Source organism: Halichondria panicea, chromosome 9 (assembly GCF_963675165.1).
Source record: "Halichondria panicea chromosome 9, odHalPani1.1, whole genome shotgun sequence".
Classification (NCBI taxonomy): domain Eukaryota; kingdom Metazoa; phylum Porifera; class Demospongiae; order Suberitida; family Halichondriidae; genus Halichondria; species Halichondria panicea.
In genome coordinates this window covers 611,060-625,182 of record NC_087385.1, presented here as the reverse complement: position 1 = coordinate 625,182, position 14,123 = coordinate 611,060, and the positions used below count along the sequence as shown (strand labels likewise).

Below are 14,123 nucleotides of genomic sequence, written 5' to 3'. Positions count from 1 at the left end.
TGGGCATAAAAGTGGGTGAGGCTCTAGTTCAGAGAAAGCAGATCATGGCCATAATGGCAGACTACCTGTACATGCTAATGAGGGATGTGTATGGAGAGAAGGCTCCAGTGAAGATCATGTCTGTCAGTATAGGCAGTCCAAAACCTGTTCAAGTGTTACGAGGTGAACTGCTTGCTCTAATTTACCATAGAGAATTGGCACAGCGCTATGAAGGAAGACCACCTCACAACTTTCGCTCAACAAAAGACACCAGTGTCACACTGTATTGTGGTGAAGACGATCAGTTCGATCATGTGTCTCCACTGAATGGCATAGATCTACAGCTTTTGAAAGCTATTGAGAACCCTTCCGATCGATTTGCTGTGTTCTCTGAGGACTATAAGCTGGAATGGGGTGGCAAGCTGAAGATAGGTGACCAGGTCTATGTGAGGCTCCCCACACCTGCACCTACCTGGTCTGCTGGTGTAGTGAGATATGTTGGACCTGTGTCATCATTACCAGGGAGGAACTTTGGAGTGGAGATTACAGTGAGTGCATAGTTATGATAATAATAATAATTATGCTCTTACATACAAATCTATATAATTATCTACAGGACTCTCGTTACCTTGGAAAAGGCAGCAGTGATGGTTTCTTTGGGAGATACAGATATTTTGACTGTGATCAAGACTACGGTCTCTTTGCGTCTCTGGATAAGCTTGCTGCTAAACCACCTCACCAAGTGCCCCATGGTTCCACACGTCAGCAGCTAAAGAGCTCTTCTCCATCAGGGGTCAACTCTTCTACCCACGGGTCACCTACCGATAAGCTCCCTACACGTATGTTCAAGATCAACGATCGTGTGGTGGTCTACAACAAGAAGAAAGAACCCATGGGTGGAACTGTTCGCTGGATTGGCAGGAATTTACAGACTAGAACACTGGATACCAACCATATCGGCATTGAAACAGTAAGTACTCTGTCAGTGCCGGATTCAGGGTAGCTATATAGATGTATTGTAGTTAATTTTGATTCAATGATTGTACCGGTTGTGTACATGGTACATGTAAGACTACGGAAAATCTCATTCTCAGTCAGGGGAATTCCGGTCTTAGATTTGCGTAGAGCATCGAGTATTTCAATTTATCCTAGGCTAGCTAGTTGACCGTTTGTAACAGCTCTACGTACGTAAGACGGGAATTCCCCTGACTGAGAATGAGATTTTCCATAGTCTTACTGCACGATGTGTGACCGAAAGTGGGCATAATGTTAAAAAATGTTGTGCTGCGTGCAATTTTCACTCTTGCGCTTCGCACTCCATCTAAATAGCAATACGATTCTTTTCACACAGGACTCAATTGCTGTCACTAATTTCTTCCCTAAAGCACTGACAGCAATAAATCGCTTGTTTAAGGCTAAATCTGGTCATCGTTTAGTGGTCCCTGAGCACTTTGTGTTTAGAGAAGTGTTTAGAGAAGAGTTGGCCAACACTCGAGATGTTGACCTTTCAGACCCAGCAGCTGTTGCACGTGAGGAAGGCTTGAGTAAGGGACAGTTTATGGCAGAGCAGAAGAAAGCTTTGAAGGATGCTGAAGAGGCTAAAAGAAAGGAGAACAGAAAGAAAACTGCAAATGTACAACCTAATATGAAACGAGTGACGAATCATACCCCACCACAAAACACTGGGGATGCAGACTATGTTAACATTGAAGCAGTAGAGCAGAGTCAACAAAACGACCAACCGAATCAACCATCTCAGTTAAACGATTACGATTCCTCGAGAAGCTCCAACCCCTACAACCTGGCAGTGGGTTCAACTGTTCAAGTGGCAACTATAAATCCCAATGAGCCACCACACTATGGAGTGATCAGGTGGACTGGCAGAGTAGCTGGAGTGGATGGTCAGGTGGCAGGGATTGAACTAGTGAGTCAATAATTATACATTGTGCTATAATTATTAAACATGTTTGCTCACAGGAGGACTACATGGACGGATGTACTGATGGAACCTTCAAAACCACAGGAGAGAAGTATTTCACCTGTACCTTTGGTCATGGACTGTATTTCCCACTGGCTAGCCTCTGTCCTGACGAAAGGTTTGGACTACAAGCTGGACACGCTGCATCATCAGTAGGGAATCGTGAGTCAGTGTAAATTGCGTACACTATATACGCTGTAGACATGTGTATGTATCTGGTATATGGTCTCCCTTACCCATTCTCAAAGTGATGTGTATTCTGTAGCTATACAAGTCCCAATGGAGGAGAAAACAGACCAATTCATTAATGAGCAAATGTTGAGATACATTGGAAACAGTCGTGGTATCCAGGGTCACCAGAACTCCTGCTACCTGGACTCTACCATCTTTGGTCTGTTTGCCCTCAGTGATGTCTTTGACACCATCTTCCTGGACCCAGACAAATCCAATATCACCAGCGATCAGAACAGGAAACGTGTTGCCCACCTACTGTGGAAGGGAATCGTCAATCCTCTCAGAAAGTAAGTAATAATGATTTCTTGTGGCATGTGTGTATATCCAACTCTGCTTCAGGAATGGTGTGGTGAGGTTTGAGTCAGTGATGATGATGAGAAATGCTCTGGAAGAACTCGGGAAGATGGAGGGAATCACTGAGAAGGAGAAAGGTGAAATTGTAGTCTGGATCATTGCTGTGTGTTCATAAAAACCCCTATTACAGATCCTGAGGAGTTTCTGAACATGCTCTTCAAGCACATGCTACACACTAAGGCATTCATCTCCATCAGGTATGTCTAATATTGTGTGTGCACTGACGCACGTATAAATTTATACAGACGTCCGTTTGGTGTGGAGCAAGAGTTCTTTGTTCAGCTATTTATGGAGCACGACCCAAACCTCAGACTACCCACTGTAGGAGACCTACTCAGAAAAATGTTCCTAGAGCAGCACATCTCATTCACAAAGGTGACTCTATTTTTTTAAAGTTAATCAACTATTATATGTTTTCAGGTTCCCTCAAAGCTTCTGCTTCAAGTTCCTCGGTTTGGAAGAGAGTTCCAAACATACAAGAGGATTGTTCCAGAGCTGAAACTGGACATCAGAGAGTTGACTGACACCTACAAAAAATGTAACAGGATGTCTTTGTATCTCGTTTAACTTTTTTCGATACAGCTCCAGCTCCACCCTGCCATTCATGTGGGGAGGAGTCAACTATCCAGTGTGATAGTTGTGGTCCTCTCAGTCAGCAGCAGTTCACCCACTACTGTCAGCGCTGCTCTGACCTCTTCCATCACAACCCCTCTTACAAGGACAGAGCTAATCATAGGCTAACTGTTGCCGTTGTTCCTGCTACTCCAGCTGATGATCCTGGTCTGGCACAGTTGGACCTCCTCTCTGTAATCTGCATTGAGACCAGTCACTACGTCTGCTTCACTAGAGACCCAAGGGATGAGATTCAGAAGAAGTGGATCTTCTTTGACAGCATGGCAGATAAGCAATGTGAGAGTCAGCCTTCACTTGTTGTATGTTTATTGTTGTGTACATGCAGTTAACACATACAACATTCCACGTGTGACTGACTGCACTCGTGAGCTGAATGAGTGGGTGTATGAGGGAGACCAGGACAGGTTGATCAACACACCACCAAGAGAGCTACCAGAGTTGGTCCGACGGTTCACTCAAGACATCTACATGTGTGTCTATGTTCAGCCTGATGTCGCCATGTATGGAGACGGTGGTGAAGAGGATCATCAACCACATTCAGTCAGAGAGCCTTACTCAATTATCACTGAATGTAAGTGTTCAATTTATGCTGAGTAAAACAATCAATACATTGGTGTTGTTCCAACAGTGTCCAAGCTTATGGAGAGCAAAGATGACATCGTTGAGGAGCTCAAGCAAGAAATCACTTCTCTTAAGGCCAAGAATAGAAGTCTTCAACAGAGAATAGAAACCAATCAGGCCGAGCAGTCTCAACATATCCAACTATTGGAAGCTGAAAAGCAACAGTTGTTACAACGATACAATGAGCGAGAACGTATCACCTCTCAAGAAATGGCCGAGAAAGAAGAGCAAATACAACAACAAAAGCAAAATTCAGATAATGAAAAGCACCAACTGGAAAGACAGAAGCAACACCTTGAAGCTCAATCACAGTGCTACCAACAGCAGGCTCAGGACATGCAACAAAGGCTAGAGGTGGCAGAAAGCTCAAAGTTTTCTGAACTCCAAATTCCGCGACTAGACCAAGACTCGTGGAATGTACGAAGACAAGAGGTTGTGTTGCAAGACAACCTAGGACATGGTGCTTGGGGATCAGTGTGTCGAGGGTTGTTCCGTGGTCAGCAAGTAGCAGTAAAGTGTGCACACACAAAAATACTCCACAAAAACACGATTGACCTGCTCAAAAGAGAGATTCGAATCATGGCTCATGTTCAACACCCCAACCTGGTGCGACTGATTGCTGCTGTAGTGGACGCTGGTGTGGAGAGAGGTACTGACTCACCTCTGCTTGTTCTGGAGTTTCTTGACACAGACCTTCGATCTGCGTATGAAAGGAAAATTGTTAATTTCCAAAAGGATGCTTTGTTATCGATATTTCGAGAGGTGGCTTATGCCCTCCACTACCTCCACGAGCATCAAGAGCCCATCATCCACCGTGATGTGAGTGCTCCCAATGTCCTCCTCCAGCAAATACACCCAGGAGTTTGGAAGGCAAAACTATCCGACTTTGGATCAGCCAATCTGGCTAAAAGCTGCAAGACAGCAGCTCCTGGTGCTATTGTGTATGCTGCCCCCGAAACCTTCCCACCATCTAATCTGGACGATCCCCTTCCGAAACAAACTACAAAGATTGATGTGTACAGTTACGGCTACCTCCTAGCTGAGGCCATTGCCAAGGAGATGCCTTCCCCTGAGAACAGAAGAGCAATACTATTACGTATCAAGAGTGAGTGGGAACAAGTGTACGATATCATAGCAGCTTGCGTCGAGAGCCAACCAGACAATAGACTATCAATGACCCAAGCACTTGAAAAACTCAATAAGCTGCCGTCTCAGTAACTATTAATGCATATTTACATGTTACCAAGTGCTAGATCTGATATTTTGTGTGATTTTTTTGTTTGATGTATAAATTAATTGTTATGATGATCATTACCATTCCACTTGCTAACAGTGTTTGAAAGCGAATCGAGGTGAGCTCCTTTAATATCATTGCTCTGGAAGGAAAGCAGCTCATCCAATTCTGTATCCACAAAGAAGGGAAAGTCGTCCTCTCCACGTACCTAAAGTATCATCTCTAGAAAAGACCATATTAAATACTGTGCTCGATCTACTGCACTGCAAGGCAGAAGATGTCTCGTCTCCGGTAGATCATCATGATGTTAAATGTTTTGAGGGTGTTTGGTCCCTCATCTGGTGCAGGTACCTACTGAACCCCTACTCCATAGTCACCTGTGCTGGCTTCTCCACCATCACCCTCACTAACCTCTCAGTCACTGCAGCTCTGTCCACCAAACTGAGAGGTGGGTCAGTACTTAGCTCGCCCTAAAATCGTACCCCCTTAAATACCAGGAAACCCAAGATAGTTTGTTTAGTATTAGTGCTTAGCCCACAAACTGAAAGGAAATTCTTTTGTACTATTCTGATATTGCTACACAAATTGCGCGCACATTATATGAACAGAATGAACCTCCTCCCTCCACCCACGCATGCACAGGTCACGAGGTGTTGTCCTCCCTGTGCCTGTGTGTGGCTGCCTACCTCTCACTCTATCCTGCAGTCCTCATCTTCCCATTCATGATCATGTCCTACAGGGTGAGGGGATGCTGTCAGAATGCATTCTAGCGTGTATATGGTAGTAAAGGTTCTTGCCTAGAAAACACTTAAAAGCTGTATTGTACTGTAATGATGATCAGTGTGTTGTGTACACTGATGAATGTACTTAAGTGTGTATTAGACAATCATGGTAATCCTCTTGACAGTACTATATTGAATACGGATTGTTTACAGGATGGGTGTGTGTTTGGAGCTGCTAAACAGTTGTGTCTGATGGTGTGCTGGAGTGCAGTGTTGCTAGGGGGGTCAGCCTGGGTCATGGGGTCATGGGACTACATGCAAGCTGTGTATGGAGTCATGTAAGCTAAGCTAATGGCATGTCAGTGTTTGGGGGAGTTGATTGTGGGAGATACATATGACCAGCTTGCACATTGTTGTGGCCTGTCATTGTTATGAGCATTGTCAGTGTATTCATTGTTAGGATGACTACATCATGCACCACATTTCATGTTGTGATTAGATAGTGGTCCAACTCTTCACCTTTAGAGGGAGATGCTCTGGTACTAATAGCTCAACCAGGGCACGTTAATACAAGCTTTCTTTACCAGTTCATACCTGTAGCCTCATTGCAGCCACACGAATAGAACAAATCTCTTTCCTATAATATATTATTTGTGTGTACGCCTCTTATTCCTCATATTTCCCTCACACCTCACACCCACACCCCACACCCTCACACTTCCCACTCACCTCACACCCCACACACCCTCACAGGCTCTCTGTCCCGGACCAGACTCCCAACCTCGGCCTGTTGTGGTACTTCTTTACTGAGACGTTTGAGCACTTCAGAATATTCTTCCTCTGTGTGTTCCAGATGAATGCCTTCATCTACGTCATCCCTCTCACCATACGCTTCAGGTGAGATAACTTAAAGAGCTGGTTTTTTAATTGCAGCTCCATATCTTAGATCATAGAAACAAGAATTACGATATGAGTTACAGGAAGCATGTCAAGTTTGTTGTACCTAAATCAATTCTTGACCATTTCTGCTATACTAAACTTCCTCACTCAACCCCTCCCCCCCATCCAGTGTTTCTGACGTACATTCTCCTCTCTGTGACGACCTTGTTCAAGTCCTACCCGTGCCTGGGTGACCTCACCATCCCACTAGCACTCCTACCACTCTGGACACACACATTCAGATGTGAGTGCATGGAGCTAGAATATACATACGATGTATGTACAAGCCTCAATAGCGTACGTATCTGTAACTGTGTGTGAGAATGAACACTAAAACTTCGTTCTTCTTATTTTCAAAATGCCAAAAATATTTAGTATTCTTAATGTCAGTGTGGAGTACATCTTTCTTATCGAAATATCTGCATTCATCCCCTCCCCCTCTGTGTGCAGACCTGCGCTACACTCTGGTGGTGGTGGTCATGTTCCTGGCCTCCTCTCTCCTCTGTCCTGTCCTCTGGTACCTCTGGATCCATGCAGGCAGTGCTAACGCTAACTTCTTCTTTGCCATGACTCTCACCTACTCACTAGCTCAGGTCAGTAACAGGAGTACATTATGAACCCCATGGTTACCGTATAATTATTGTTTTATTGAAAAGTTATTCCAGTGACATATAATTTCGTGATTAGCATTTTGTTTATCTTCCCTCTCTCTCCCCTCCACTGCAGATCTTCCTGGTGGCTGATGTGATCTACTCGTTCCTGGTCCACCAGTACGACCTCAAACACGGTCTACCAAGACTGGACCAACTGGGCAAACCAGTCAAACTGAAACTGTATTGAGAGCTAACTAGGAATTCATGAATATCCACATTCTGTATTTAATAATTGCAGTCATAAAAGTGGGTGAGGTTTATAATTACCACCTCAGCTCCATGATAAATGGCTCAGAGAATATAATTAATAAGCTGATCATGGCCAAAATTCCAGACTACCAGTTCTACATACTAATGAAGGATGTGTATGGAGAGAAGGCTCCAGGGAAAATCATGACTTTCCTAGTAGGTTCTTTTGCAAGTGGTCCAAATCCAAAACCTGTTCAAGTGTTCCGAGGTGAACTGCTCACTCAGATTCCCCAACAAGATCAAGAGTGGTCAGTACGCTATGATGGAAGACCACCTCACAACTTTCGCTCCATAAAAGACACCAGTGTCACACTGTATGGTGGTGAACACGATGAGTATGTTTCTCTACTGAATGGCAAAGCGCTGCACCTTTTGGAAGCTATTGAGAAGCCATACAATCGATTCACTGTGTTCTCTGAGTACAGTAAACTAGAATGGGGTGGCAGGCTGAAGAAAGGTGACCTGGTCTATGTCAAGCTCCCCACACCTGTACCCACCTGGTCTGCTGGTGCAGTGAGATATGTTGGACCTGTGGGGTCATTACCAGGGATAAACTTTGGAGTGGAGATCAAGGTATTAGGAACTATACAACAGTGGGAACCTAGGAATGCTAACTCAGCATCTTTCGTGGGGTCTTATATGAAGTATCAACCAATAATACATGTGTTAATTAACCATGATTCCCACAGGATTCTCGTTACCTTGGAAAAGGCAGCACTGATGGTTTCTATAGGGGATACAGATATTTTGAGTGTGATAAAGACCGTGGTCTCTTTGTGTCTCTGGATAAGCTAGCTGCACGCGCTACATTGCACCAAGTGCTAATAGCTTCTTTGCCGGAAATCATCGATGTCATCCAAGGGTCATCTGTCGATATGCCCTCTCGCTTCAAGATCAACGATCGTGTGGTGGTCTACAACAGGAAGAAAGAACCCATGGGTGGAACTGTTCGCTGGATTGGTAGAGATGTACACACTAGAACAATGGACACCAACCACATAGGGATTGAAACAGTGAGTGCTATGTCAACTAGCTATTCCGTTCATTAATATGACTCTTTAATTTCACAGGATTGGGTTGCTGTCACTAATCTCTTCCCTAAAGCATTGACAGGAATACTTCACTTATTTAAGGCTAAATCTGGTCATCGTTTGGTGGTCCCCGAGCACCTTGTGTTCAGAGAGGACTTGGCCAACACTCGCACACCCCCAGCTAGAGATGTTGACCTTATAGACCCAGCAGCTGTTGCACGAGAGGAGGGCAAGACTGAGAGACAGTTTATAGCAGAGCAGAAAAAGGTTTTGAAGGATGCTGAAGAGGCTAAGAGAAAGGAGGCCAAAAGAAAAGCTGCGGAGGAAAACGCTAGAAAAGAGAACAGAGGAAATACCTCGAATCCGAAACTAAAGAGTGCACTTCGAATTCCACTTGATAAGAGCATTAATTTGTCCGCTCAGAAAGAAGCACTAAAAGCTTTTGAAGAAGCAATAAAAAAAGAGCAAGACCTCGCTGAACAAAGAAGAGAAAATCAACTTCAGAAACAACATTCATGGCATCCTGGAAGTGATTTCACGTATGAGACCATACCTGATGACGGAATTAGACCCCATCCAGTACCACGTCAGAATGAAGGAGCTGCTGCAAATTCAGTCGATCATGAGAAGGTACATCAGCAACAAGGGCAGCAACAAGGGGGACCTGGAGGTTACCCACAAAACTATTCCCAACCCCCCACAGATCAATCTGACCCACACAGAGGTACTGGGCAGAACCATGATCTGGATCTACCACACCATAGCAACACAAGACCAGAGGGTGTCCAGCCACCACAACCATTATATTTGGTATGAGCCATTTGAACTGACTTGACGGGTTTTTTATTTGGTGTCTCAGGCTGTGGCTACTGCTGCAATGACGTTGTGTCCACCAGACAAATTAAAATACCTACAAAATGTTCCAGCTCTAATTATGATAATTACACAGGAGGACTACATGGATGGATGTACTGATGGAACTTTCACAACTACAGGAGAGAAGCACTTCACCTGTGCTTATGGTAAAGGGTTGTACTTCCCACTGGCTAGCCTCCGTCCTGATGAAAGGTTTGGACTACAAGCTGGACATGCTGCATCATCAGTAGGGAATCGTGAGTGTGCCTATATAATTATGTACATGATACACTGACATGTTATGTAATTTCTCTATATAGGTGTTGTCCCGACTCTGCCCAAAGAGAACAAAGATGATATCATTGAGGGGCTTAAACAAGAAAACAGAAACCTTGAACAGAGAATCAAAACCAATCAGGCTGAGCAGTCTCAACATATCCAACTATTGGAAGCTAGGTTACAACGATTCAATGAGCGAGAACGTACCACTTCTCAAAAAATAGCCGAGAAAGAAAAGCAAATACAACAACTTCAAGGAGACCGACAGAGGGCATCCGACAGAGCCCAGCTGGTAGAAGAGCGAGAAATGGCTGGGCGACTTGAATTAGAAGGCAAGACGAAAGAGTTGACAGCACACAACACAGAGGTGTGGAGGATTCCGGCCAACAGAGTGATCATTGGCAGGAGAATTGGCAAAGGAGGGTGGGGGGAGGTGCTGGAGGGAACAGTGAGCGTGGCGGTCAAGCGACTACACGAAGAAATTGAATACCCAATTTTTATTGAGAAAATGGAGAGAGAAATGAAGTTATTGGCTGAAGTGCGACACCCAAACCTTGTGCAATTCATTGGTGCTATTTTTGATGAGCAAAACAATAAATCCCCTCCTACCCTCGTTACCGAGCGTCTGGATATGAATCTCCGACAAGCGTACGAACGAAAGCAACTGAACCCAGGAAACCGCCCCTCGATCTTCATGGACATTGCCCTAGCTCTGAACTACCTGCACCAGCGCTACGATCCCATCATCCACCGTGATGTGAGTGCTCCCAACGTCCTACTCCAGCGAATGCCCAACCACCAGTGGAAGGGGAAAGTCTCTGACCTCGGCTCAGCCAACTTCCTACAGCATGCTCAGACTAGTGGTGAAGGATGCGTACTTTATTCAGCCCCTGAAGTGATACCTCGAGCTTACAATCCAAAACAAGAACAAATTCCACAAACAACAAAGATTGATGTGTACAGCTACGGTGTTTTGTTATGTGAGGTCATCACTAGCACATTTCCAGCAGTAAAAAATTACTGGAGCATGCTTAAAGAAGTCGAAAAAGACTATCCAAAATTCCACGATCTGATTACTAACTGCACTCAAGAGAGCCCCGACCACCGACCAACTATGGCTCAAGTTCTGAACATATTAAAAGATGACAAAATGCCTAAAATTTAGTTAGAACCTTATTTTTGTATGAGTGTACCCGATATTATTATACATTGTACATTTTATTGTGAAACTAATAATTATTGCGAGAGGGGCTGGTAATAGAGCAAGCGATTGAGCTATAGGTAAAGAAATGGAAACTGTGGAGGAAAAGCTAGAAAAGCTGCAGAAGAGAACACTAGAAAAGAGAAAAGAGGAAATAGACTAGATCTACGTTAAATCCGGAACTCAGAGAAGTAAAAGGTGCACTTTCACCTAATGAGAGCTTCTGCTCAGCATGCAAGAGGCAATGGAAGCTTTTGAAGCAGCAAAAAAAAGACAAGACCTTGCCAGCACTAACACTGAACAAGGAAGAGAAAATCTAATTCAGAAACAACATTCATGGCATCCTGGAAGTGATCCCACGTATGAGCCCATACCTGATCCAGTACCACGTCACAATCGTCAGAACGAAGGAGCTGCTGCAAATGTTCCAGTCGATCATGAGAGGGCCCACCAGCAACAAAGGGGTCATGGGGGACATGGAGGTTACCCACCAACTTATCCCCACCCCCCCAAGCCTCCCAAGATCAAGACCCACACAGGAATATTGGGCAGACCCATGATTCAAGATATCCACCCCAACAGGGTAACACAAGACCAGAGAATGTCCAGCCACCACAACCACAGCATGACATGAGACGAGTGAACAGTCAACCAAATGACCCCACAAAACACTGGAGAGTCAGTTTATGTTAACACTGACATTTGGGGTCAAAACTATGCTGACAAGAAAATAGTGGATCAATATTCAAGTCAACGAAATGACCTATCGAATCAGCCGCTTCAAGAAAACCAATGGCAAGGCAACCCTTTGTACCCACAACAACCTGGTGCTCAGAATATGGGGAAAACTAACCAGTATCAGGCGCAACCATCTGGTCAAGATTTTGGTAATTATCCAAATACCATCCACCCGCCTTTAAACAATCAGGCACATGGAAATCCACCTCATCATGACACTCCTGGTGGGCACCATCGAAACATTCCACCACAAGTACCTCAAGAGTACAATGCCTCAGTAGGAAACTCTAACCCCTACAATCTGGCAGTGGGTTCAACTGTTCAAGTGGCAACTATAAATCCCAATGACCCACCACACTATGGAGTGATCAGGTGGACTGGCAGAGTAGCTGGAGTAGATGGTCAGGTGGCTGGGATTGAACTAGTGAGTAGCAATAATTATTTTGCTGAACAATTTTTTCATTTCCTCACAGGAGGACTACATGGATGGTTGCACTGATGGAACGTTCACAACTACAGGAGAGAAGCACTTCACCTGTACCTTTGGTCATGGGTTGTATTTCCCACTGGCTAGCCTCCGTCCTGATGAAAGGTTTGGACTACAAGCTGGACATGCTGCATCATCACTGGGGAATCGTGAGTGTGCATTAAAATATTGTACACTAAAACACGTAGTAGCGTGTACATGTACATGCATGTATATACATACGCACATTTGCACATGCATGTACGTTTGGTATGGCCTCCTTTACCCATTCTTAAAATTACAGCTAGGTGTGTTCAACATAACTTTTGTCTATAGATGTACAGGTCCCAATGGAGGAGCAAACAGATCAGTTCATTAATGATCCCACTGAGCAAATGATGAGGTACATTGGAAACAGCCGTGGTATCCAAGGTCACCAGAACTCCTGCTACCTGGACTCCACTATATTTGGTCTGTTTGCCCTCAGTGATGTCTTTGACACAATGTTCCTGGACCCAGACCAATCCATCGATCAAAACAGGAAACATGTTGCCAACCTACTGTGGAAGGGAATCGTCAATCCTCTCAGAAAGTACTAAAATTTTATTATTGTCGTTAATCTCTAATTATATATATAACAAACATGGTATCTGTTTCAGGATGGTGTGGTGAGGTTTGAGTCAGTGATGAAGATGAGAAATGCTCTGGAAGAACTCGGGAAGATGGAGGGAATCACTGAGAAGGAGAAAGGTATTGACAGTTTATAGTGTACATTGACTGTATGATGTTCCCTGTATACAGATCCTGAGGAGTTTCTGAACATGCTCTTCAAACACATGCTACACACGACGCCATTCATCTCCATTAGGTATGTCTAATATTGTGTGTACACTGATGCACGTCTAAATTTATGCAGACGTCCGTTTGGTGTGGAGCAAGAGTTCTTTGTCGAACTGTTTGTGGAGCGTGACCCAAACCTCAGACTATCCACTGTGGGAGATCTACTCAGGAGAATGTTCCTAGAGCAACACATCTCATTCACAAAGGTACGATTCAATTTATGCACCCTCAAAGTAGTTAGCTCAATATTCAACTGTTTTTCAGGTTCCCTCGAAGCTTCTGCTTCAAGTTCCTCGGTTTGGAAGAGAGTTTCAAACATACAAGAGGATTGTTCCAGAGCTGAAACTGGACATCAGAGAGTTGACTGACACATACAAAAAAGGTAATAGTGTGTCTTTGTCTTATACAAGTGTTTGAGTATCATCATACATATTCTCCCATCACAGCTCCAGCTCCACCCTGTCATTCCTGTGGGGAGGAGTCAGTTATCAAGTGTGAGATTTGTGGTCCTCTCAGTCAGCAGCAGTTTACCCACTACTGTCAGCGCTGCTCTGACCTCTTCCATCGCAACCCCTCTTACAAGGACAGAGCTATTCATATGCTAACTGTTACTGTTGCCATTGCTACGGATGATCCTGGTCTGGCGGAGTTGGACCTTCTCTCTGTGATCTGCATTGAGACCAGTCACTACGTCTGCTTCACTAGAGACCCAAGGGATGAGATTCAGAAGAAGTGGATCTTCTTTGACAGCATGGCAGACAAGCAATGTGAGTCAGCCTGCACAAATTGAGTCTTGTTTACATACTTAAAAACATGTTTATGTTTACAGATGACACGTACAACATTCCATGTGTGACTGACTGCACTCGTGAGCTGAATGAGTGGGTGTACAGTGGTGTCAGAGGCAGGGATAAGCTGTTCAGTACACCACCAGAGTTGAGTTGGTCCGACGGTTCACTCAAGACATCTACATGTGTGTGTATGTTCAGCCTGATGTCGCCATGTATGGAGAGCCTTGCTCAATTGTCAGTGAAGGTAAGTGTTCATTCAACACATTACTTTTTTTACATGTGTATAGGTATTGTCTCAACAGTACCCAAGCCAATGGAGAGCAAAG

General features: G+C 44.4%; 3 protein-coding genes across 4 annotated transcripts; all 3 read left to right on the top strand.

The window, feature by feature from the left end:
• LOC135340804 (uncharacterized) lies at positions 1 to 5,110 on the top strand. Of its 2 annotated transcripts, XM_064537200.1 has the most exons (13): positions 1 to 527; positions 596 to 949; positions 1,331 to 1,903; positions 1,957 to 2,119; positions 2,223 to 2,478; positions 2,531 to 2,562; positions 2,593 to 2,622; positions 2,676 to 2,742; positions 2,791 to 2,920; positions 2,966 to 3,083; positions 3,128 to 3,454; positions 3,504 to 3,749; positions 3,807 to 5,110. In XM_064537200.1, the coding sequence occupies exons 1-13, from the start codon at positions 45 to 47 to the stop codon at positions 5,015 to 5,017; spliced, it is 3,990 nt and encodes a 1,329-aa protein (XP_064393270.1). In that variant the 5' UTR covers positions 1 to 44; the 3' UTR covers positions 5,018 to 5,110. The 2 variants fall into 2 exon arrangements, with proteins under 2 accessions (XP_064393270.1, XP_064393269.1); XM_064537199.1 differs by having other exon boundaries at positions 2,531 to 2,622.
• Positions 5,111 to 5,347: 237 nt separating this feature from the next.
• Positions 5,348 to 7,580, top strand: LOC135340816 (phosphatidylinositol glycan anchor biosynthesis class U protein-like). Its single transcript, XM_064537218.1, has 7 exons — positions 5,348 to 5,481; positions 5,676 to 5,773; positions 5,969 to 6,093; positions 6,509 to 6,654; positions 6,816 to 6,938; positions 7,145 to 7,287; positions 7,421 to 7,580. Exons 2-7 carry the CDS (start codon positions 5,756 to 5,758, stop codon positions 7,532 to 7,534), a joined length of 669 nt encoding a protein of 222 aa, XP_064393288.1. The 5' UTR covers positions 5,348 to 5,481; positions 5,676 to 5,755; the 3' UTR covers positions 7,535 to 7,580.
• Positions 7,581 to 7,582: 2 nt separating this feature from the next.
• LOC135340807 (uncharacterized) lies at positions 7,583 to 11,619 on the top strand. Its single transcript, XM_064537205.1, has 5 exons — positions 7,583 to 8,169; positions 8,286 to 8,609; positions 8,667 to 9,437; positions 9,577 to 9,739; positions 9,803 to 11,619. Exons 1-5 carry the CDS (start codon positions 7,627 to 7,629, stop codon positions 10,924 to 10,926), a joined length of 2,925 nt encoding a protein of 974 aa, XP_064393275.1. The 5' UTR covers positions 7,583 to 7,626; the 3' UTR covers positions 10,927 to 11,619.
• Positions 11,620 to 14,123: the final 2,504 nt, after the last annotated feature.

Coding starts and splice junctions, on each gene's coding strand:
- LOC135340804 (XM_064537199.1), top strand. CDS start 45: ATGGCCATAATGGCAGACTACCTGTACATGCTAATGAGGGATGTGTAT. Junction 1,904..1,956: donor AGGTGGCAGGGATTGAACTA/GTGAGTCAATAA, acceptor GTTTGCTCACAG/GAGGACTACATGGACGGATG. Junction 2,921..2,965: donor AGCACATCTCATTCACAAAG/GTGACTCTATTT, acceptor ATATGTTTTCAG/GTTCCCTCAAAGCTTCTGCT.
- LOC135340816 (XM_064537218.1), top strand. Junction 6,094..6,508: donor CAAGCTGTGTATGGAGTCAT/GTAAGCTAAGCT, acceptor ACACCCTCACAG/GCTCTCTGTCCCGGACCAGA. Junction 6,939..7,144: donor CTGGACACACACATTCAGAT/GTGAGTGCATGG, acceptor CTCTGTGTGCAG/ACCTGCGCTACACTCTGGTG.
- LOC135340807 (XM_064537205.1), top strand. CDS start 7,627: ATGATAAATGGCTCAGAGAATATAATTAATAAGCTGATCATGGCCAAA. Junction 8,610..8,666: donor ACCACATAGGGATTGAAACA/GTGAGTGCTATG, acceptor TTAATTTCACAG/GATTGGGTTGCTGTCACTAA. Junction 9,438..9,576: donor CACCACAACCATTATATTTG/GTATGAGCCATT, acceptor ATAATTACACAG/GAGGACTACATGGATGGATG.